Below are 24,368 nucleotides of genomic sequence, written 5' to 3'. Positions count from 1 at the left end.
AAGCTGCTGTGTCTACACTTGATGACAATCATTTGTTAAGTAACTGTGGTCACCCTGAGTTTGCATGATAAAACACAGATTGTTCCATAAATTCTTTCCAGTGTTGTTGTGTCTTTAGCTGCACTGGAATCAAAACAGTTAGTACTGGTTATATAATGGTTTCAGCATCTGGAAACCTCCAGACTTGACCACAGGCCAATACTGGGAATCTACGCTCCTGCCCAACCTTGACACAGGAAAACAGGGCGAGACAGCCAACACAGCCTTAGGCTGGGCATCAGGAGAGGATGACAATATTTATATTTATATCAGCGGGTTAGGATTTCTGGCACCATAACATTGTCGCACCTGTTATTTCAGTCAGCTTAAGGTGCCAGGTTTCAGGGTGAGGGGTTAGGTGTCCGCCCCTCTCAGGGCTAAGGGTGTGTATGGCTGTGTGTGTGCATGGGCGCGTGTGCCTTTGAATGTTTATGTACATGAATGGGCATATGTGTGTATATGTGAAAATTTACCAGACAGTGCAGTAAACACAACACTAAATAATAATACAGGTATTTTCATGTTGTAGACAGGCAAACAAAAAGGTAAGAAGTGAGATGGTGAAAACTCATCACAGCACCTGACAAACAAAATCACACACATTTGGAAAAAGGAATGCATAAACATTTATGGAGGGATACATTTCACATACAGCAACATACAGCAGAAAAGCACAGAGACACACACCCACACTATGAAAGTAATTTAAGGTTCCTCTGCTGCTGTCACATAGCTCTGCAGTCATCACTCAGAGGAGACATCATAGTGTCACCAAAGATGTCAGTCAATAAGACTGAAGGAGCCAGACAGTCGTCTGGTTTTGGTGCTTCATCTTTGAGTTGAACAGTCGTCCTCTTGATGCACACAGAAATATTTCTGTGCTATGTTTGATTGAGAAATATTATTACATTTATTATTAACTTCAATCATTCCTCCTACTGCAGGCTAAGGATTGAAGAGGCCTGAACCAGGGCATGGCAACTGCACAGTGGCAAGGTCGGCTTAGCTTGTCGTTTTTGAACAAAATTTATTGGAGAGTGGAGAAAATAATACAGGTTAAATAAGACTGAAAGTGTTTGTCTTCAGGACTGCTCAACTTCTGAAATAGCACGTTATAATACTCCCTGTATAATGTGTTATGTTGTGCTGCTGCTTTCATACTTACCCTTCACACGGAATTAAGCTGCCAAGAAACTATATTGTGTAATTATTTGAGAAAACTAGTCAGTAAAAGCTGCACAGCGTGACAACAGCACAGCAGTATAATGCAAGTGTAACACAAACGTTAATACTTCGGCATGTGATGTCAAAAGAGAAGATAAATCATTTAGTCCTTATGTTTATTACACAAAAAGAACAGCAAAGGCATCACCTTCATCATGATATGATTCACCACTTTGACCCACCACTCTGTACTACTTAGCTGAGAAATGTCTTGATATGTGACTATTCAGAATTAGTAAAGGTAGAAAAAGGCTTCTTTTTGTTGTTTGTTTCACAAGCATCATCATTTCTGCTATGCACTAAAGCAGGCTCTCACAAATGATGTAACATACTTTAACTGGAAAACAAAATAGACTGTAAAAATAAATGCCATTATAGACAATGCATGTAAGTTTCAAATCAGGAAAATGCATATAAAGAAACCAGCCTTTGGTACAAAGTTATTAAAAAAGGAAATCACATTTACGTCTTTGCGTTACTGTAATCATGAAAAATATAAAGCCAGTTGTGAATGTAAAGCAAAATGTTTGTCACAGGCAAGGTACAGTCCGGGCATGTACTGTAATATTCAAGACAGTAGAAAACTGCTTTATTTAGCACACCGACAGTGATGCTAGAGGAAATTCTCTGCTCCACTGCCTGTATCTCTGAATCCAACATGATGCTGCATATTGTTCATCCAACATAGTTTGTGCAAAAAGCACACAAAACATGTTGCACACAATATACAGTATATTAAAGACATTATTCTGGATTTCATTTGGTTAAAACCTTGTCAGATCATTTGAATAGGAGCTAGCATCACTTTTAATGTGTAAATACAGTATATAGGACAGAAGGAGTCGTGAAGGGTCTGCTGTTGCTAGATCTTGCAAGGCTACACAAGAATCTACACCTGAGCATAGGATATCCATTCAGGTTGGCATGATGAATGATGCATTAGTTGTAGAAAGTGATGTTTTCACTGAGGCTAAACATGATGCCTGGCAGGTTAATCAGAGCATACTGCTGAATATGTGAAGCCGCTTCAGATCCTTTTCTTGCTTTCCTTGCCTTAGCCTCCACTGGATGCTGCATACATTCTAAAAGGTGAGTTGTTGAACGCACAACTAAAAGCACTTCTGAGTCTGTAGGAGTGGAGAAGCAGTCTGGGTTTGGTATGCACAACAGTAATGAAAAAAAGGAAGGCTCGGGGTACAGAAATGATCACTAAAGGCTTCTTGTTGGTTCACATGGTGAGGTGGGGATCAAATGATGATAGTCTCCATATGAAAAGCGTGTGAGTAGGTAAAGGAGGAAGTGTGTTTCTGGAGGGGGATGGATTGAGGCACAACTGGAGTGGTGCAGGGAGAGGAAGAGGTGGAGGAGGAGGAAGTTGGGGAGCGGCTGGCCCATCGGGAGGGGAGGCGTCGGTTGGCTGGACGGGCGGGCCTCGAGAAGTTCTTCTGCACGGGGGAAGAGGAGACAGAAGACTCTTCGTTCTCCTGTGGAGAAACAAATGAATTACCATATAGGATTATCACACCGCTCCCAATAACAATCAAATTCACACACTCAGATACTTTACATTTTGTCACGTGTTCCATCTGTAGTCTTCTTGACCCTGGGGGAAACAACAGGCATATTTCAAACAGGAACTACTACATTCAGCCCGCTCATGTGGAAAGGTCACACAAGTAGATCCCATTCCTCTTGGTGAAGAGAAAAGCATCTGAACTGAAATACTGCTGTTCTGCCGCCACTTAACAGAACTCATTTGAGCATTTTGTTTTGGACAGTGCACCTCGGCTGAGGTCAAACTAAACTGGTGCATCTAATTACGTTCTTTTCATGAGGTCAAATAAAATTGGCTTGATAATCGCTCCCACAATTTCTTTAACATTTGCATGACTTTAAAGGAGCGTAATCACTTCAGCTTTCTCGTTTCTGTGGTCTGCCAAGGGCATTTAGTCAGCTGGCTTCTTGCAGATACTTCTGTAATTACAACACAAAGACCAGAAAAACACTTCTTCCACTACGAGGCCCCACGGAAAGATTGAAAGATAAAAGACAAGTTGATGAGGTTGATAGACCTCCTGCCAAGTTTAAACGTTATATGCACACTACCATTTCCTTTTGTTAGGAGCCTTTAAGCAATGGAATGGCCCAGATGCCCAGATTATAATGGAGGCTCTGGCCTGCTTCTGTCTCTTAGCACATACCAGAAATAAACAACATTCCCACAAGAGCTGTCCTCAGTCAAGGGCAATTGCTTAGTGTCTCAGAATGGAATGAAACAGAACAAAATGTGCAAGTTCATCCAGGTCCGCTGGTGTAATTGGCCTTGGAAATCAAGTTTGACTTAATTGTATTTTAGTCAAATCAAAATACAGATATTTTATTCCAAGAAAATGCTTCTAAATGTTAACATCTGTATAGTGAATAGCACACCTGCTGAGTGGCAAGCTGGGTGCTTATATGTGAAAGTGTGAATATAGATCGTACATATCAGACGCTACCCACCTGCACTGATAGATGCACCTCTTTCACACCCATGGTACTGGAACTGTGGCTGCTGAGCTGTGCATGTCTGGTGTGTGTCTGTGAGGCGTGTGAAGTCTGTGTGTGTCTCATCATGGGTGGTAAGGGCAGAGGGTCCATGTCCAGTATGTCCAGTTCTGTGACGTTCTCCTCCTGCCTGACACTGGTGTTGAGACTTGAAGCCATCTCGTCCTGTTGGCTGTGGTTCTGTTGAGCCCGGGCTGCACTCTCATAATTCTTCAGAATCCTTTCCACTGCCCCGTAGTTGGACCTGGATCCCTCGGGCCGTGGGTACGCAGCCAGAGTGAGGGGCTTCCAGGGATGGTCATTCATCATTCGAGGCCCAGGTCTGGAGGAGTCAGACTGGGAAGGAGGAACGGACATATGCCTCGGCTGTGCCTGGTGCCCTGGCTGCGTCAACTGTCTTTGTTTGTTCTCAGCAGACTGGAGTGAGACAGCAACTCTGGCTGGCTGAGGCTTTGCACCAATCATCTCACTCCTGAAGCTGGAAGCATTCACATTCTGACCTGGCTGGTTATTTGCAGGCAAGACAGGCTCAGAAAAAATATCCTCTGTGGCGGCTCTCTGTTGTGTTTTCCTGGAAGGACTGCTTGCTGTTTGAACTTTGTGCTTGACCTCAGAATGGTGTGTAGGACTGTGAGGGGTTACTGTGGTTTCTTCCCTAAGTCCAGTCTGCCGCTGTTCAGATGAAAGGTTCACTCTGACCTCTTGACCTTCAGGACCACATCTCCTTGGCTGTACTTCATGAACTGTGGAATCTGAGGTGGAGAGAGGTAATGGGACTTCAGGATGCACACCAGTGTCGGTAGTGGTGACATCAGTACAAAGTGACTTAAGTGTTGTCTCCTTGGGAGGTAAAATCTCATCTGATGCACAAGTTTCTGAGTAGAGTGGTTGGCAACCCACAGAGCAGGCATCTGGTACTGTAAAATTGTCTTGTTCCGCTACGTCACGACCCATCTCAGCTTGAAACAAAGTTCTGTTGAACTCAGCTGTTTTTTGTTCCAGCATTATGTTTCTTCTGGAGCCCTGGATGTGGAGGCTGGCAGGTGACATTTCAAGCGAGGATATGAGCAAATCGACAGGTAATTCTTTGACAGTCTGAGGTATTTGTAGCTCAGGGCTTAAGTTCCCAACACCAAAGTCTTTTCCAGCAGTCAATATGTTGACTTCAGAGAAGCTTTTCTGGACAGTCCCGTATGTAGACAACTTACTGCTACTGAACTTGCTTGCATCACATGACCAGCGGTTGTGGCAGCAGCCGACATTACAGTTAGAGTTAGCGGGCACAGAGCACGATGTTACCACACCGTCTATTAAAACTTTTCCTTCATTTTCTTGTAGCATGGCCCCGAACTTCCTGACAATAGATGGGCTGCTACACTTTCTGTCCCCTAGAACACAGGGGCTATGGCACTTCCTCACTGTCGTCATGGGGGATTCTGGGATGTGGAGTTCTGTGTCCAGATGGGTGGGGGTACTCAGGTTCCAGGAGGAGACGCGGGGAGGGATGGGTGGAGCCGCTGTGTCAATCTCAGAGAGTACTCCAGGGCTCGTCTGTGTTTCTCTGTAGCTGTCTGGGTCAGTGGTATTTGCTCTCCAGGATTTGCTTGGCATTCTGTTGGCCCGCCAGGTGTTATCTGGTGACAAGGTGATCCAGTTTTCCCTCTCCAAGGCCCGAAGGTCATCGTAAATCTGGCTTAGGTCAAAGGGTGCTTCGTCCGCCTCCAGTGGGGATTTATCATGGCAAAACAGCATCTCGCTCTCCTGCAGCAGGCTCAGGGATTCAGATCGATTCCTGAAAGGAAATAAACAGTGAGGTGCATTTACTCCAGTCACTTTACATAATAACTCTATTTACATCTCATATATAAATAATTCCACTCGTGACTAGTTTTCAAGAGAGACATGTTAAAATATGACTTATCATTCACTTTCACTCCGCACTGATACAAATGTCTATACTATGTGCATAATAAGCACATCAAGACACCACAGGTGGAGTGATTATCGTAGCTCCATGTTGATGCCGGGAATATAACTATTATTTATTTACCTCCTTTCCCCGCTCTTCTTTCTGATCTCATCCTGGTAGCTACAAAGCTCCTCGCTTACACGGGCTATCTCCTTCAGAGCCTGAGACACAGAGAAGGGGAGACAGAGATACAGTGAGACATGCTGAAAGCTGTGCAATGTACAAATAAAACATAAAACTGGGCTTATTAAAGAGCATTATCTATTCAAAGAAACCGATGAATGACAAAGACAGGTATACAGGAGAGAGTACCGGGAGGATGTCTATACTGTATTTAAATATAGTGTTTTTAGCAAAATCGTGTGAAAGACTCACAGCATTGAGAGCAGTGGTGTTCTTCTTCTTGTCGCTGCTGTAATTCAGCTCTGACCAAAGAGGACTTTCTCGGGGGCTCACGTGGACATTCTTTTCATTTTCTTTAGAGAGATTTTTCTGCTGCACTCCGCATCCAGGAACGCCATGAAAAATAGCATCCAGCTCTGTTATATCCACAGCTTCTTTGCTGTCAGTGCCCAAGTCTTGCTGCCAAGTGCATCTGGATCTTAATTCAGGCACCAGCTGATGTTGTGAACGGTCATTCTGAGTGAACTGACCACCAACATTTAATTCACAGAGGCTGTCTACTTCGAAGCAGGTGGAGCGGTGACTGTCTGTGCCGACACAACCACTGCCACGGTTGTGACCAAAAACAGGTAAAGGTGAACGTCTGGTTGGTTCTGGCTGACTGCTGCTGCTGCTGAGCGGCTCAGAGCGGGAGTTGTCACTGAGGAAACTGGAACCAGTGCTGGTTGTGCGTACGCTGAGCCTATGTACGACATCATCATTGTCCTGCCTCCCACTGTCCTGTTCGGTACCTTCTCGCTTGGCCCTCACTTCACAGTACAGCTAGAAAATAGGAAGAAGAATCTTTTTTTCAGCTATACTGAAGTAGTCTTTTGTTGAGTAAAGCAAAAATTGTCCTTTTGTAAAAGAATCCTTTAAACACAACAGTAGATTTTTCAATTATTGAGCAAAACCAATAATTTAACTTTATCAGTCAAATACATCAAATACACTCAAATAGTTACATCTATCTCATAGTATTATTATATTATCTATTAGATCAAAAAGGTATACCCAAGTCAGAGTATTGTGTTCAAAGGGGCACACATTATGAGCCTACAGTATATTGTATGACTGTCTATACAATATATGGGTCAAGAATGAAAGGATCAGGCAATATAAAAAATGTCAATGGCATAATATCTTTATACTGACAGTACTAAATGCATCTACTGCTCCTGCATAATCACAAACTAAGGATGATGGAGAATAGGATGATGAGAAGCATAGCAGCAAATCTTATGAACATATTTAGACCACAGAAGATTAAAAAAAACATTCAAAGAATTCTTTCAAATTAAATTGGATAACCTCTGGCCTCATACCATGGAATCCTAAAATAGTAACTATTTCATGTTGACTGGCCTCCCCTCCCATCACGCAATGCCTAGATGGGACTACTGCCTTTCAGCTTGCTTTATTCCTCTACTGTTTTCCTCTCTCATTTTCTGGTCTCAGAGGGCCAAATGAGAGCCACATGTTCTTTTCATAGCAAATTGTTCCAGTGCCTTCGCACTCTGTCCAACTACTTTTATATGGCTTCCCTCATTAAAAACACTAATCTGCTCTTCTGGGCATGTCAGATTTTGACTCCAGCTTTGTCACCACCCATGCTAAACTGCCTCATTCTTTACCTTTGTCCCACTCTCTTAGGCCCCTTAATTTGCTCTGAATCTCTTCTCTCTCTGACCTATCTTGTACTGTTATACTTCTTCTAAGCTCCCCCTTTTCTAAGCCAACTTAGCTGAAGAAGATCAACTTTCTCATTAGGGCTGAAAGAAACACGTTTTCATTATAAATAAAATCTGCTGAATACTTGGTCGATGAATTGATTTATTGTTTGGTCTATAAAATAATAGAAAGTGTTCATAAGAGGTTCCTGGAGTTCAAGGTTAGGTCTTCTAATTGCTTGTTTTGTCCAAACAACAATACAAAACCTAAATATATATTTGCTGTCAAGACATGAAGATGTACTAACACATAGCAGCAAACTATTACATTTTAACCAGTTAATTTTTGCCATTTTTGTTTTAAAAACACCAAAAAACGTCTATTATCAAAATTGTTGCAGATTACGTTTTGGTCAATCAACTAATTGATCAATTGACTAGTTGTTTCATATTTACTTCTCATATTTACCTAGAAAAATTCTGCTAAAGTATTCTAACTAAAATCTAAAACTGATCTAATATTTAGTTAAACTGACATGATCAGGCATATTTCTCAATATGAACAGATCAAGACTTCCCTAAAGGTTTGTTTATTTATTCATTAAATTTTTCATTTATAAACAAATGACTAATTTGACACAAAGATGGTACTAAAGCTGATGATACACGAAGCAACTTTTAGAGCAATCGTGCAGGGCAACGTTGCCATCAATGGTAATGAGTAAAGATTACTACTGTAATCCCCTTCCCCCACCACTCCGCCACCTGCCCCGCACCGCCGCTATCTGTTCAAAACATAGTCGGACTTGCCACTAGCAACATTGCCCAGCAACATTGCTCAAAAAGTTGCCCCGTGTATCATCAGCTTAAGGCCATATGAATCAGTTTATAAGCCATATGAATGCACTTTCTATTAACCAAACAACATTTTTATTATAGCCACCTATGGAGTAGTATATTTTTATCTATTAATCTCTCTCACAGATGTCTCTGTTGCATGCCAGCTTCTCTGTCTACACCATTCCAGGTCATAGACTGTCTCAATCACTGCCTCTCTCAATATACAGCAATAAGAGAAATAGTAGAACCCTTGCCCCCCTCCTTCCACTACTTCCTTTCCTCATCCTCTGCAGCTGCACTGATCAGGGATATTGTTTTGACAGTGCTGATGGTGAACAGGATGTGTAGGAGGGAAGCGTTAGACACTGTAGGTTACATAGTGCATAGGACAGCATATCCCATATACAAAAAACGTAGATAAGTTTCATAAGTTTGGATATGGTATTACATACTTTTGAGGGGCTTCCTTTAGTTATTTACTTGCTTTACTTTTACCTATAGCCTAAATCTAACCGTAACCCCAAAACAAGTCATTAAACCTTGACAAAAATGCAGAAATATTCTCATTCAGACACACAGTCAGAGCACCTTACCCCTTCTATTTTCCTCTGCATATCCTTCAGCTGGCTCTCCCACTCCCTCCTCTCCACGTCGAACCTCTCAAGCAGCTCGGCTTTCTCCCTTAACCAGTCTTTCTCATTGTGCTCCATGCGACAGCGCAGGTCCATGGCCGTTGAATGTGTGTCTGCCAGGAGCCTCCGCTGCACTTCCCTCTCCTGGCGGAGTGTTGAGGTCTCGCCGTGCTGTTCTCGAGCACTTCGTGATGCCACAGAGCCAGGACCTGCTGCCAACTGGACCCCGCCACTGACCAACCCGGCCCCCTCTCTAGCTTCCAACTGAAGAGAAAGAAGCAGACAGGGAGTACAGAGGGCACAGAGGAGGAGAGAAAAGAGAGACAGTGGAGAAAACAGTCAGTGGTGATAAAGGAGAGATTGCCGTGGGGAGAGAGGATGAGAGCCAGATGGCAAGACAAGCAAGGCAGGAGTGAGAGAATTTGTTAAAAGTGGAATTAGGAGAATGAAGGAGTGGTAGGAAGAGAAGGTGGAGGAAGTGGGGAAATTATGCACCATGGGGACGAGTGTGCGTGGGTTCAGAGGAGGGAAGGAGAAGAGAGATTTATTTTTTTAGAATTAAAAAGATGAAAATATGCTGTAAGAACTCACACACAGGGACGATGGGTTCAGGGTTCAAGTCTCTTTTCTAAGGTAGTTCACTAACACAGGATACAGTGCAGGATACGGCAGATTCAAACACTGTCTGCAGAGGATGCATGTGGCCTCAGTGAAACGATACTCGCTGTGCTCATACTGCCGTACCAGTTTTTAGAGAAACACAGATTCATACAGAAAATCTCTCTCGACACAAATAAGGCCAAACGTCTGATTCCTTTCAACGCTGACATTACGCAAATGTTTTATTGGGTTCAACTGGACATTTTTGTTTGGATGAGAGTATTACTGTGCACCCCTATTCAATGCCCTTTTTGAGTTAAAATACCCTGGGTATTTCCCCTGGGAATTTCACTGTGTTGGGGCCAAAAACATGGTGTCACTTTACTGAGAAAAGAATAAGAAACGTTGCAAAACCACACCTCGCTTTGCACTGTGCTTCTAAGTCAGAGATCAAGAGCATAAAAAACTGACTGAATTTGATAACAAAGATTTAAGTCTTGGTAGTCTGATGTGTACCTCTAGATAAGATTATTATGCTCGGAAAACTAATCAAATATGTCCTAGATCTGTACATTCTGTGATATGTGCATTTCTTTTGCTCTTAAAAATAGAGAAAAACATGTTGGCCTTGGAACTGGAAAGAGCCCAAGACAACGCCTGTGCATATATGCTTGTGCCTCTATGTTTGTGTGTTAGAAAGTGAGAGAGAATACATACGGAGCATGCCTGAGTGTGTTATTTCAGCGTTCAGTCACAGACAGCGACCAAAGCCTTCTTACAAGCCTCGGCCATGGTACTATTTCTGCCTGTGGCCTGGGGTCATGAAATGATGGTGGAGAAAAACAAGTCACCCCTTTCTGTCTGCCTGTGGCTCTTCCAAAAGTTCTCCACAATTACAGATGGATGTTGATGGGTGCTGTCCACAGCCTATTTAAAACATCCCAATGTAAACAAATAGTGAAAGTGCAAAAACAAGAAGCTCGGAGTCAAAATTAAAGAGCTGAAGAGCCTTTTCATTGATTGAGACAGCAAAAAAAAAAAAAAACTTATTCTTAGAGGATATTCAGGAGAAACTTTACATGCAAACAGGAACACAGGTCAACTTCATTACAGCCAGCACAGGGAAAACACACTCATTCATGCATACACAACACAAGTCGGTCTCAAGGAGAGAGTTCCCACTATTCTTGTACACCCTGTCTGTCATTGGATGGCACAGGGTATATGAAGGTAACTGTGTCACCACGGTGACCCACTATAAATAGCAAACACACAGCCTTGTACAATGTCACATTCCTAGGGGAGGCGGGGAGACGAGGTAAAGGGAGGAAGGGAAGTTGGCTGCTAAGGCAGAGTGAGATGTCTCCTAGCTGCCAGCAGCTTTCATAAACCAGTGGCATGCGGAGAAATATGCCTGGAAATATCCAGCCTAAGACCTCTGCCTGGGACTCTGGATGTTTGCTTGCTATGTGGTGGTGGAAATGCCTAAAAAGGACGTGGAAACAACATACAGTAGTTACATTCTCAGCCATGATTTGGCCAAACTGTTTGTAGCTACAGGGCTTTGGATTCAATCAAGTGACCAACAAAAGGGATGTAAACTAGCTGCTATCCACAGCTAAAAAATATGTAGAAAGATGTGGAAAACGTATGCATGAAACTTTATTTATAAAGCAATTATGTGAATTTAAGCAGACTCTCCTGGTTAAGTACAGGTCATCTTCACCATGACAACATGCAAATGCCATTTCACTTACGGCTTCATTTCAAATGACCTCAAAATTCAAACTTACTGGACCCAGATCCTTAAGTGTCCAACACTTCTTCCATTCACTGACTTCAGGTTTGTATAACACACTTGGCTGCTTGGATAATCCTCTACAGTATTCTGGTCACCTGCCCCCATTTGTGTGCAGCCGCTTTCAAAGACTCTCTAAAGTGCAGTAATGAACTAACAAAAGCTAGCTGTCCAGCTAGCAGTGGAATACTAATATGTTTATCATATAAAAATGCAAGGGACAGTTATGTTGAGTCTTTGATTGTTTGACTCATTCAGTTGACATACAGTGCATGTTAATTCTACAATTACTTTTCAAATCAATGTTATTCTAGATGTCATCATTGTGATCAGTATCAGCATTCAAACTGACCAAACAATTACCTTCTACCTCCCTAACACCCTCTGTTTTTGCTCTATGCCTGAGCTAAAAATGTGATCTCCTCTGCACTTATACAGCAAAACCAACATGTAGAAAAATGACAGGAGTCTCTCGTCCATCCTGAAATTGTTCACATGTGAAATGAACTTACTCACTCAACTGACCTCCTCGCATTGATTTGCATGCATTGTTGTCTGCTTTTTAGTGTGGTTCCAGACCTCCGAATCGCTCCCCACACCTGATTTGAAAAATTAATGAAGTGACATGAAATGGCAATTCAGTTTGATTATCAGCCTACTGTCTTTTGTGTTCATGGCTAAAGGACTGTAACAGATTATTAAAAAAAATATGATTTCAGCAACCTTGTCTAGGATCAACAGCCAAATTAATGTAATGCTACATTCTTCAACTATAACCAAAATTGGTTAGAAACCTGTTACAAATTTACTCTAAACTGCCCCATGAGGGGTTAGAAGTTAGTTAGAAGCCTCTAAAGTCTGTAAATGATTCATCTGATTACTGAGCTGCGAATGATTTCAGAAAACCTGACTTGATGTATTTTGAACCTGATGAACAACCCTAGATTAGAAATTGGTAAACATGTACCCAAAACTATAAACTGTGGCAGGATGTGACAAAACAGTTTTTACAATTGAGCTCACCCCGCCCTACATAGCTTAGCTCCAAGTCACACTTCCCTTGGTCTGTTTGTGCAATCAATATAGAAATGATTGCGTGTGTGTGCATGTCCCATTCAAAATTATTGTTCAGTTTGAATGTTGACACATACTTATTATATGAGCACTTTGTTGTGTGAGTGTGTGTGTGTGTGTGTGTGTGTGTGTGTGTGTGTGTGTGTGTGTGTGTCATCATGGTATAACCCCTTGCAGATGATTAAGCCTCTTTCTCCCACTGCCACACTGGGTTTTTCACACACAACAAAAAAAGAACAGTAAATGTCTCTGTTTTTATGAGGCTCTCTCTCACCCACAGTGTGAGAAGGCACAGAGCCAGCAGAATGAAGAGAAGAGCTGAACAGTAACATTGTGCCATCTACTCGCACAGAGAGGTGTGTTTGTGTGTGTGAGAGATCTTTGATCTGGGAAAGCCATGTTACTATGTTGCATTTGGTTTTTCTAGTAGCTTCAGAGGACAAACAAAAGGAGAGCTGTGTGCTGGGTGAATGCGTGACCAATCGGTTTTAAGTCTGTGAAAGAAATTATAAGGGGCTCAACTGGGATATAAAGATACTATAGTGACAACATCACAAAAAAACTAGAGATACAACAACATTCAGCACACAGAGAAATCAAACTGAGCAAACATCAGAGTGAACGGTTTAAAATACCAAAGGGTGAACAAGTCTGATCGGGTTCTGACTTCAACTTTTAGGCAACCAAATAAATCCATCTTCTGATATAACGAGAAAAAAAATTCTAAATCCCTAAAGCCTGTTGCTTTGAAGAATAGTATGCATGGTCCTTCAAGTGATCCGTGCAATGCCTGACACAGCATGGCACAGGTATGCAAACTTAACTCAGACACACACACACACACACACACACACACACACACACAGAGGCTGTCAATGGCAACAATAGGTTAATATTTCATCTACTTTAGAGCTAGCTACTAAAAACCAAGTTGGGTGTCTGTGTCTGGCTGAGCGGGGATAACTGCGTTTGTCTCCTCGGTGCAAATCTTTTGTCTGAGCTGAGGCTTGAGCTGGATGAATGCCAGGGGGACTTCTCACCCTGCCATGTGGTTGGCAAACGTGGCGAGCCCAATTTACACCAAACTGGAGGCCAGACATGCACATATATTTGAAAATACACAAAAACACCCAGGAAACAGTATTGAAACTAGTTGCGTACAAGGATTCTTTACATGCAGTACAAAACTTAAGTACTGCTGTTAAACAAGATTAGTGTTACTTTGTATTTGAGTAACTGCCAATATACTGTGCATGCACCTGCATAGACAAGCATGCACACAGGAAAATGCATAACTAAAGGATTTTTTTTTGCATATGGTTTTGAATGCAGTCTTTAACTGCAAATCCCTCCACACATCATCATCATCCTTGAGTTACCTGTGCAATCCTGCATTTGAGCTCAGCCTTCTCCAGCTCCCAGGCACATATGTCTCTGGTGTACTGCAGCTGGAGCTCGCCCCTCTTCTCCTCCTCTCTCTTCACCTCTGCCTGCACTTCTTCCAAAACTGTCTTCAGGTCCAGCAGAATCCTCCTGTTCTCCCCTCCCTGCATGGACACAGTTGACAGCAATGGTGTATTGTAATCACTTTTGATAAACTTAATATAAAAATGAAAGTTATGGTATCACACTTCCCAGATGTAACTGTAGCAATAAGAGAAGAACTGAAGGAAATCAATACTTGACAATAAACTGATGCTTAAGGGTGTATCACATTTTGAATTATTTGAAGCCCTGAGGAATATTCTGGGAATATAAGAGAATATACCACTAAACACAACAATATCACTGTGAGGGTGCAAGTGTTTTGCACCACAGACTGCTAAAAGGCACACAGACATTATTATTATTTAGCATTCACGGGGGTAGTAAATATTCTCATTACTTGTATATCTGCCACTTCTCTCAACAATGACTCCTTCTCGCGCATCCATTCTTCCTTGTCCTGTACGTGTCTCTTTTTCAAATCCTCAAATTTCTTTTTAAGCCGCGTGTGTGGCGTTTGCTGCTGCTGCTGGGGTTCCGGACCCGGCCACATTTGTCGCCTGAGGACCTCAAGCTGCGCCCCTGCTCCACCTTCTCCGCCACGCGGTGTAGCATCGAACTGGGCTTCGTAGAGCTGACTGAAGACGGTGGGAGGAGAGGAGATCCTCCTCCGCGGGCTGTGGCTTTTGCCCCTGCCCCTGTCTGCCTTATCCATCCTGGAGCACGGCACAAACTCCCATCCCTGAGACGGGACGTAGCCCCCACCAGCACCGCCCCCACCGTGCAGCCCCGAGCCGTTCATAAACGCACTCCACATTCCTCCAGCGCATTAAAATAAAACATTTTTAAAAACAACTTAATGCGAATAATTATTAGAAACTGGCCACCAAGGTATTTTGTATCAATTTCTGCCCTGTAAAGCATAAATTGAAATATATTTTGATACAGTTCAGCATACTTTCCCATCTCCCTACTCAAACTGTTTTTCAGTTAGTGACCGGTGGCATACAGAAAGCGCAAATTATCCAAACCCGGCCAGATCTCCCGTCGGCCACACTGCAGCGTTCAGAAAAGCCGCCACTGCTGTGCTCATACAGGCGACGGGACGGGACGCTTTGGTCCCTTCCATATCCTCAGAGACGAGCGCAGGCCGTCATTCTTGTGCTAGAGACCACACGGTGTGCTGTTTTTATCTTTCAAAGACCTCCTTACTGCTGCACCCCCGCGCTGTTTTCCTTTTACATGTTTGTATCGAAATCTCAGGACGCACCGTGTCGCCTCTCCCCCTTGCGCATGATCGTTGCAGGCGACAAACCAGAGCTGGCAAAGAAGGACACCCAGTAATCACTCCGACGCGATTGGGAGAAGTTCCCAAAAATATCACGGAGAGTACTGATGTAAGAGCAGGAGATATTTTTACCCCCTGTAACCATGAGTTTATTTTACTAAAGCCAGATAGCCGAACTGTGTCTGGAATAAACAGCAGAGGAACATCCATTAATCAACACCGTCTGCTCTAATTACGTCGCAGGATGCCACCTTGCGCTGTATCCCTGGAAACAAATCAATTTACGCACCGCACAGTGGCAGACCCAAAACAGCTGTAGGCTATGCTGACCTCATTTTAGAGGCAATAAGCCACTTATTGCGGCGTGAGAGCCGTAATGGTTACGCTATAACGTCAGTTATTCTTGCAAAATACGCGGTAGGCGTCTTACCTTGTCCGCCCGTTTGCTTACTTTCCCCCTTCCTCATCCGCAGCAGGAGTAGGCCACCATTATGCCATTTCTCATCCAGCTACTATCTTGAGAGGGGGATGACTATCACGAGGAAAACGACGAGGCGTTGGGTTGTATTCATCTTGATTTAACACGCTTGGTGAAAGTTTTCTCGTGTCAGCTTTCGTCAAACGTGCTCGAGCGCAAAACAAACTTCCACTGTCTGAAGCCACACGAAGTAGCCTACGTGCCATTTGGACGAATAGACCCTTACCTCTTCCTCTAATATGGTCCTGAATGTTGCATTGAATGTCCTTGGGAAAAACAGCCACCTATATTTAAGCCAACGAAGTAGGTGAAATGAGGTCTAGACTGGAATGCAGTTCAAAACAACTGGAGAGCCTACAGCTGAAATGATGCTTTCATTAACGAGAATAAAATCCTCCTTTCTCTCTCTTCTCCCCTCTGCCTCTTTCCCCCCTTCTCTTTCTCCACAGCTGGCCCTAATATGTGACGTAAAACATCCCACCGGTGGGATGAAAGAAGTGGACCGGTTCCGCCCCCGTTCTGGTGGTCAGGACCGTTGGTTAAACAGATCCACCAGCTGCACATTTTTTGGCTGGATATTTTAGACCCACCCGAGGGCATTTTGACACAATTTTGAAAGTCACAGAATCCAACAGGAGTAAAATGTCATTGATCCTATCACATTTCCCATGGATGTTTGGGTGATTTGTCACAGATTATGTTGACATTTTATCATGACTCACACGGTATAGTTGCCTAAATGGAACTTGCAAGAGACAGGGGCCTAAGATCTGGTTATGGCTTGGAGAGCAACAGGAATGGTTTAAGCCTAAAAGTTGTGTGGGTAAAGAAAACCGTATGACCTTTTGGCTCTACAGACCCAATTAAAACTTAAAACAATGTGGTGCACAAGCTACCAACAAAGCTGTTTCTAGCTCAGATTTTGGAGACCAGATTTGAGCTGTTTGCAACATTACGGATTCTTAACGCAAACACAACACAACAAAAAAGGCCCCGCACACCCACAAAGGCGTTTTCTTTTAAACTGGAACTTAGATTGTCAACAAAAAGCTCCTTACTCAAGAGAGTTCAATTACGCACTCACCTAACACTCTGCTGTCGCTCCAAGGTGTTTGGTCTCCAGTAAATGTTGAAAGCATCTGAGTAGGTGAGTGGCTTGGATCATACATGGGAAATGATAATGTCCTGTAGCTTGAGTGACCTTATGTGACGTGTTCAACATAACAGAACTGAAATGAATGAATAAGTTTTAAAAGAAAAAAAAAAAGAAATAATGACAATGTACATAATATAATATTGAGTGCATGCTTTACAGAACAAAGAACAGGGTGAAAAGGAATACCAATTTAAAAATGGTGGCGTAAGAGAGTGAGGAAAACAGAACAAGGATGAGAATCAGCAAAATAATGGGCTGAAACATCTTGATGGAGGATGGTCAATTGAGAAGGGCGAGACAGAGGGAGTGAGGGGAAGATTGACAGGCAGTAAGAAAGGTTTATATTAGAGAACACAAAAGATACAATTAAAGCCATTCATTGATGTGTTTGCATCAGCTTACAGACAGTGGCTCCTCTGCTTGTTTGTCCTCCTGCTTGGGGACATCCAGTCGGTCAATGAAGCTCTGCAACTCTTTCCTGAAGGCCTTCATCTGGGCGTTGATACGATAGAGCAGCTCATGCTCTCTGATCCTGTGGAGTAGAGGTAGAGTTCGTTTGGTCTTGAAATATCACTTGAAATACTGTAATTCAACAAAAAAGGGTTAGTTGAATGGGCAATTGCTGAGGTTCCTAACCACTGTCATGTGTTTATTACCTGCCACCTTCCTCATCCTCATCCAGCCTGGCAAACAGCTCCCCGTTGGTGACGTATACTCGGGCCTCAGCGATGATAGTGCTGGTGTCAGCGATGAGCCTGTCGATGGTCCGACCCAGCCTCTCCGCCTCGATGCGGATGTCTATCATCTGCTGCCGGTCCTTCAGGCTTCTGGATAAAAAACGACTGTCTACGGGTGAGTAAAGGGAGCGCGTCGGGGTGAGGCAGCGGATGTTCCTCACCTCATCTGAGTCACTCTCCCCTCCAATAGGGCCCTCACGCTTGCGGTGGGGCGGGAGGAGGCGAGGTGAGGAAGCCGAGGCTGAGGGGGTGTCGTCGTCCCGTCCCCCGTCGCTCTCTGCGTCGCTGTCCCGGGGGCTGCTGCGGATGCCCAGGTGGGACGCCAGATCATAGCGCTGCATGTTGGAGAGCAGCACGCGGTTCTCGTACTGGAGCTGCATAACTTTGCCGCTCAGTTCATTGATCTGCAGACGCGCTGTTTTCAGCTCCTCCTGGAGGGCCTCCACTTTAGCGGGGTCAGCTCCTCCTGGGGTTGAAACAAGGCAACAATGAAAAGTGGAACTCCTCCTGCAACTCCTGGAGGCTTTCTAAAACACATTTTTTCATTAGATACAGATTTGTTATGCTGAAAAAGAAAAGATATCTCTTTCTGTGCAGTGCAGATGTTTTGTCTCCCTCAACAACGGCTTACTGAAAGACACAGAAAAAATTTTAAAAACAAACAAACCTCCCCCATGTCTCGATCCAGGTTCATGGGATCCAGCCTTGTATTTCAGTTTATTGAGCTCACCTGTCACCTAAAAATGAAACTGATTGTTATTCCATGTGTATTTAATGCCGCAAGTATTATTCGTTGAATTTCTTGTGGATGAGGCTTAGAAAACAGACAGCTTTTACAAAAGGCCTCAAAGTCATTGATGATGCCAATAATAGCACCAGATACACAAGGAAAGAGGAGAAAAATTACATCTTACATCGCTGAAATTAAAACAGGCTGATAAGGCTTCAAATAGAGAGCGAACAAAACAGATAGCAGTAACAGTAAGAGAAACTAAAGGCTAGTATTTCTATGTAATTATAATTTATTACGTAGTTACTGTATTGCAGTCATACTGTAAGTAGTTTTGTCCTTGGCTCTTGCAGTAAAAATGCAGTGGACATGTTGAGGAAATTTGGCCTTCTTGGAGCACAGTCTAAACCATCTACCTTTTTGTTTTCTTCTTCCACATCTGCTAAATTCCTGCGGAGAAGCTCTGCCTCATCTTCTACTAGCTGAAGCTGCTGCCTCAGCTCTGACAGGGCCTCGCCCTGCTCTCTGCACTGTTGACCTCCGCTACCGGACCCATCCATTCCTGCTGCCACCAGACTAGGAGAGAAGCATTCACAACTGAACTTTAGTTTACAGTGCCATCTTTGCGATTTCCATTTGTGGGAAAATAATGATTTCACAATGTGGTCAAGTTATACTCGACCATGAAAATATTATTTTCCTCGTCACAAATAAGAATTAATTCTCCCTAATGTGGAAATATAATGTTTTTTCCTTTCCTGCAGTCATGATGAACAAGTACAAAGTACCTGTTCTCCCTCATGTCATCCAGTTCAGCCTTCAGCCCCCTGTTCTCCACCTCCAGTTCCACGATTTTCCTTCCCAAGATGTTCGCCTCCTCCTCCACCAGGCGCAATCGGAGTTTCAGCTCTGACTCTCGGGTGGTGGGGGGCCCTCCAGCCTCACCTTTAGGCAGCGGGCTATCCACGTCCCCGTAGAAGGAGCGGTACTTCAGCAGCTCCTGCTCCAGTCTGTCCTTCTCCTTGTCAATCTTGGCCATTTTTTTCCTCATTAAGATGGCTTCCTCCTTGATGAAGGCCAGCTGGCATTTCAAATCATCATTTTCTTCCTGTGAAGAGAGAAGAGAGTTTGTTTATTTGCCTATTATGCTCAGTCTTCTTACTGGCTTAAAAATCTGCATTCCTTGGAACAGGTTAATTGCCTCTTCACATATTGTAATAGGTTGACGGTCGTGTTTTTCTTTAATGTTACTTTCACTCATTACAAAGTAGGACTCTCTGGTGTCTAGTTCTGCATATTACATTTTGTTTTAATTTTGAAATTGCATTGTAAAAACAGCCTCAATATTAAACACCTACCACTGAAGTTTATAACTTTATAACCTAATAATGTAAACAATGACGCACCTCAGTTGGGGTCTGTGGAGCCTTTCTCTCTGCTTTTTGCCCATCCTTACTTCCTTTTCGTTTCAGTGAGAGCTGCAAGGAAAAGTGGTTACATCATCATCATCAGCTCACTGCTTTCTTGCTGAAGGTAGTGATATCATCCGGATTTATGGAACACTGAAGGCCCAGTAATGGAAAAATAGGACCGTTTAAAGTCACCCTCAAGAACATTTCTGGTAAAATATTCAAATTCAAATCATGGTGCTTCCAGTGCAAGTACTTTACAGGCATAAAGTAAAAACACCCCCGCCCCCTCCAGAGGAGCTTGTATGTGTTATTCCTTTTATTGTGTTTGTGAGTATAAATGAGTATCTCATAAATCTTAAAAGGACATAATTCTGGATGGTGGTGGACACTGCTGGGATTAACTGAGTTTATCTTTACGGCTTTGGGGGATTTTGCTTTTATAACTCAGTGAGACTTTATCTCCAACTGCTTTAGAAATTCTTTCAAATTCAAAGTCCCTGCCAACCCATACATATAGATACGGGCTGCATACCACTTTTTATTCTATTTAGTCTATATGCATTTATCAATAGCACTTAACTGCACTTTTTAAAAACACAGTTTAGAAAGTCTTGTATAGAATTCTGTATGCATATTGTGAATGTCGACTTTACAGTTGTATGTGTCAGACATAAACATATATAGTTTGCATCATTACTCCTTGGAAAACTCTCTGTCTTGCTCTGTTCACCCTCTCCTCAAACCTTTATAAGTGATGATATAATTCAAAATATCTTCAACCTGACCTTTAATATGGTTCAGGCCATAACTTGCATTGCACTTTCATAAGCACACAGACACAGAAGGTGAAACAAACAGTAGACACACTCCCCATTAACCCCCGTCACCTCTTTGGTTTTCTCCAGCTCATTCTGCAGGGCCTGCTTGGTGACCTCCACCTCTATCAGCTGCTGCCTCAGCTTCTCGTTCTCCTCCTCTGTCTTCATCCTCTTCTCCTCCACATTCTCCAGCTCATGGTGCAAGCGCACAGACACATCCTTCGCCACCTGGGAGAGGGACCCAGACAGACAAAAGGAAAGGAAGATGTTGTTATTCATCATGAACATTTTAGAATAAAGGAGAATGCTCAAACCGTCGTGGACTCACCTTGAGGTCTTGCTCCAGACTTCTGAGCAGCTCTCCATCCACCTGGCCACTCTCTGTGAACCGGAGCCTCTTCCTCTCTGCCTTCTTCAGTCGGTATTGAAGGATCCGACAGTTCTTGTTGGCTCTCTCCAGCTCTCTGCGCATGTCCTGCAGCTGGCATGCGTCTTCCTCATAGAAGGTGTCCCGCATTTCATCCATCTCTGCCCGCATCTCCTCGATTTCAGTCTTAAACACAGAGGAAAAGATGCATCACAAAATGAATAGCAGGGACCATCCAAGTCCCCTACAGTACATCTCTACCTGTCACACATATCCAGCCTGTATCCACAAAGGAAAATTATTTAGGGAGTTTTAAAAGCATCTTTTTCATAAAGTATGCAGCTACAGCCTAGTCATTATGCAGCCAAATACAACAGGTGAAAAATGCATGCTAAAAATGACAAATACAAATAGCCAGGCTTGTAACCAATTTACCCTTAGATCCTCATTTTCATCCTCCAGCTTCTCTATCTCTTCTTGTAGTCTCTGGTCTGGCTGTGGAGCCGGTTGTGGACTGTCTGGCTCAGGGGACAGCTCCGGCTCTGAGGCCGGCGGTGATGCCGATTTCGTCTGCATCTTTGTCCCCTTTTTCCCCAAGCTCTTATTCAAATGAAACTGTATTAGCTCGGATTGCAAGCATCCCTCCTTCCAGAAACCGGGTCCGCAGCCTACTGTGCTTTTGGAGCTCTTCTTGTTGCCGCTCGTCGCAGCGGCGGCCTCCCCACCTCTCGGGTTTTTGCTTCTCAGTTTAGGGGATTTGGACGCGCAGGGCTGGTCGGATACGACGCGGTTCGGATCCGATCTGGAGGGTGAAGAGGATTCAGCGGCAAGGCGGGGGGAGTCTTCTGGTGTGTGGATGCCGCCGCCTCTGTCTGCCGCCGCCACCGCGTGCCTGCTCAGCGTCGGGCTTTCAGCACCAGCAGCCTGGACAGCAGCCGTGCCTCTGATGGCAGGAGCGCCTCCGGCCTGCCGCTCCCTGCCTGTGGAAACGGGAGAATGACCTCGGCTGTTTCTCCCTCCCCCTACTCCTCCTCCTCCTTGCTTTGACGTGATGGGCTTTGACGAGTTGCTGCCCTTCTGTGTAGCTTTAGATCCACTCTCTTTGAGCCCGGCCGGAGACGACGACCGCTGCTGCTTCCGGCTGCTATTGTCTGGCTGACGCGGCGAGTCGGCAGAGGATGGGTTCATCATGGTGTCAAAGGCTCAGCTCATCCTCAACAACATCCATCCCCTTCGGCAGTATCCCTGGAAAACAATTGACTTTTCAGACGTAAAGGCTACAAAAGATGGATAGGATCTAGGCTAGTCTAAATAACACTCTAGAAGAAAAGGTTATCCTCGACCTAGAGTTCGACCAAACATAGGCTACTCCAGCCTACTGAAAAATACTGACATAGAAAAGCGAGTGGGAATAATCTGATTATTAAACGCACCATGCATTTAGATGACTTTTTAACATGGGTGAGGCTAATTCAGTCAGTGGAAAGCGCCCAGAGACAGGTAGCCTACGTGACCACCAGTGATTATGCAGTCGGTCATTTAGCCCCTGATGTGTGTGAGATCAGCTGCAGATAGTGCAATTACACGATTATTTGCGTCACCTGCGCCCCCGAAAGGGCAATGGGCGAGAAAGAAGGAGAGCAAAGAGAAGGCAATGCCATTGGCTATTAAACTTGGAGCAGCAATTTAACCGCTGTCTACTCAGTTGACAGAAATAAGGATCTGATCTGATCCTCGACAGACCCAAAACAAACAAAGGATGGTCCACCTTCATGATAGGCTAAGAGTAGCAACAGAGAGAGCCGTTTCCTGTCAGCCATCATCTTACTCCTCATATCCAACATTACCGATGACTCATTACTCAGAGGGATGGAGGATGAGCCATAAAAGTGCCAGAAGCAACAGACACAACGCTTCTTTTACCTGTCCCACAGTTGGTAGTACAGTCTATGATTTCTTTCTTTTGTCTCTTTGTTTTTAAAAGCAGCTAAAACCGACTGCCTGTCACACTTTCACACACAATCTCTCACCCAGTTCTGATTGAATCAAGACTATCACAATAGTCTAACCAAGGGGGGAGGCATAGCTCCGTACAAACTGTAGGCTATTACATACACAACACCTGGGAAAAGCAACAGTCAATCAACCCACCTTGGAGGCCTGACAGTACAGAGGATAATGTGGACCACAGTCAGACATTTGCCCTTCATGCAGGTTACTGTTGTCACATTCATCTAAAACACGCCTGTGTGCTCAAAGAAAGAGGGTTAGCCTATCACGTGGAAATCACGAAGCTCCAATTGAATGTCTTACCTTTTCTGGGTGTTTTGTCGGATGCTTGAAGGGTAGTGGTAATAGGGAGGCAGAAAGGATGCTGACACCAGCGCCTCCCGACCACCAACCAACCTGTTTCAATATTCATGACATTACATCATCGCTGGGAGGGCCTGGGCTGCACGGAAATGAAGCCGCACGCAGCAGGCTGCTCTCATTGGAAGAAAACAGGATTCTCTCTCTCTCTCTCTCTCTCTCTCTGTCTGTCTGACTGTCTCTCTCTCCCTGAACAGTGATTGGATGATTCCACTTTCAACTGAACAGTCATCCTGTATTCTATCATTTGAATTGATCTTGAGGATGTGGATTTGACTTGAACACTAAAGACAATGTGACTGTGTTCCAAAATATTTCGTTTTGCAAAGGTATTTTATGTCAGGAGGACAATTTAGCTGAGACCTCAATTGACATTATTTGATAGAGTTTTTAAATATTGCATGACCTCCTGCTTGTTCTTGTCATAACATACAGTAAAAGCTCATCAAATTAAAGCCACAAAAACAATACTTTAGTTTCCTTATGTTTACACATTTATTTTACATCCGTTTGTGACTTGGATTTCAGTGAAAAAGTTCAGATTATAGTGGCTTAAGTTGCAGCTCCAATTAATGATGTTCAAAAGCTTGATAGTTTCCACATTCTTGTTTCTTGGCGGCTGCCTCCCCTCTCTCATCTTTCTTTCTCTCTCAAAACCCCAAACTGAAGCTGAAGCACAAAACTTTTCACAAATGCGCAGGAATAATTTGTCTATTACTAATTATTCAGTGTTTGGAGAGGGAAGAATATACCTCACTTGATGTCATGGGATAAATAAGACATTTCATTTGGAGTTCTGCCTGCCATTCATTTGTCCATTGATCCAATGTCTTGTAAGGATAATGGAGACATGAAATTAGAGTGGATTTGATTTGAAAACAGGTTCATGTGTGGGAGTTTTTGAATTGGAATAACGGAGAACCATGTGTTCTGTTTGGAAACCGGCCCACCTCTCCTGAGTTCTTAATAATC

General features: G+C 43.7%; 1 protein-coding gene and 1 long non-coding RNA gene across 8 annotated transcripts; one reads left to right on the top strand and one right to left on the bottom strand.

Annotated features, from left to right (window-relative positions):
* Positions 1 to 1,365: 1,365 nt before the first annotated feature.
* On the bottom strand, positions 1,366 to 22,557 carry LOC123968256 (protein SOGA3-like). Of its 6 annotated transcripts, XM_046044893.1 has the most exons (13): positions 22,460 to 22,557; positions 21,462 to 22,271; positions 20,988 to 21,212; positions 20,729 to 20,887; positions 19,836 to 19,907; positions 19,218 to 19,537; positions 18,846 to 19,005; positions 18,367 to 18,436; positions 17,619 to 18,165; positions 17,365 to 17,494; positions 16,891 to 17,007; positions 13,935 to 14,102; positions 11,791 to 12,080 (listed from the first exon to the last, which is right to left on the bottom strand). In XM_046044893.1, the coding sequence occupies exons 2-11, from the start codon at positions 22,215 to 22,217 to the stop codon at positions 16,891 to 16,893; spliced, it is 2,556 nt and encodes an 851-aa protein (XP_045900849.1). In that variant the 5' UTR covers positions 22,218 to 22,271; positions 22,460 to 22,557; the 3' UTR covers positions 11,791 to 12,080; positions 13,935 to 14,102. The 6 variants fall into 6 exon arrangements, 4 of the variants coding, with proteins under 4 accessions (XP_045900847.1, XP_045900848.1, XP_045900849.1 ...); XM_046044894.1 differs by lacking the exons at positions 11,791 to 12,080; positions 13,935 to 14,102; positions 16,891 to 17,007; positions 22,460 to 22,557 and adding an exon at positions 17,116 to 17,226 and having other exon boundaries at positions 21,462 to 22,431; XM_046044892.1 differs by lacking the exons at positions 11,791 to 12,080; positions 16,891 to 17,007; positions 17,365 to 17,494; ... (7 more) ...; positions 21,462 to 22,271; positions 22,460 to 22,557 and adding exons at positions 2,605 to 2,747; positions 2,831 to 2,866; positions 3,766 to 5,602; ... (2 more) ...; positions 9,045 to 9,347; positions 14,441 to 15,539.
* On the top strand, positions 16,300 to 20,248 carry LOC123968257. 2 transcript variants are annotated; one of them, XR_006824427.1, is made up of 4 exons: positions 16,300 to 16,953; positions 17,360 to 17,507; positions 17,645 to 17,814; positions 19,902 to 20,248. It is a non-coding gene; the product is annotated as an uncharacterized LOC123968257 (long non-coding RNA). The 2 variants fall into 2 exon arrangements; XR_006824428.1 differs by lacking the exon at positions 19,902 to 20,248 and adding an exon at positions 17,890 to 18,048.
* Positions 22,558 to 24,368: the final 1,811 nt, after the last annotated feature.

This window comes from Micropterus dolomieu, linkage group LG03 (assembly GCF_021292245.1).
Source record: "Micropterus dolomieu isolate WLL.071019.BEF.003 ecotype Adirondacks linkage group LG03, ASM2129224v1, whole genome shotgun sequence".
Lineage (NCBI taxonomy): Eukaryota > Metazoa > Chordata > Actinopteri > Centrarchiformes > Centrarchidae > Micropterus > Micropterus dolomieu.
Note: the sequence above shows the minus strand (reverse complement) of the source record. Positions and strands in the feature narration are given on the sequence as shown.

What these genes read in the sequence shown, in the direction of transcription:
- LOC123968256 (XM_046044891.1), bottom strand. Translation starts at nt 14,857, where the DNA reads ATGTGGAGTGCGTTTATGAACGGCTCGGGGCTGCACGGTGGGGGCGGT. An exon ending in AAGAAGAGCGGGGAAAGGAG is followed by an intron (nt 5,603 to 5,860) that starts GTAAATAAATAA and finishes ATTTCCTTTCAG; the next exon opens with GAATCGATCTGAATCCCTGA. An exon ending in AGGTGCATCTATCAGTGCAG is followed by an intron (nt 2,748 to 3,765) that starts GTGGGTAGCGTC and finishes GTTTCTCCACAG; the next exon opens with GAGAACGAAGAGTCTTCTGT.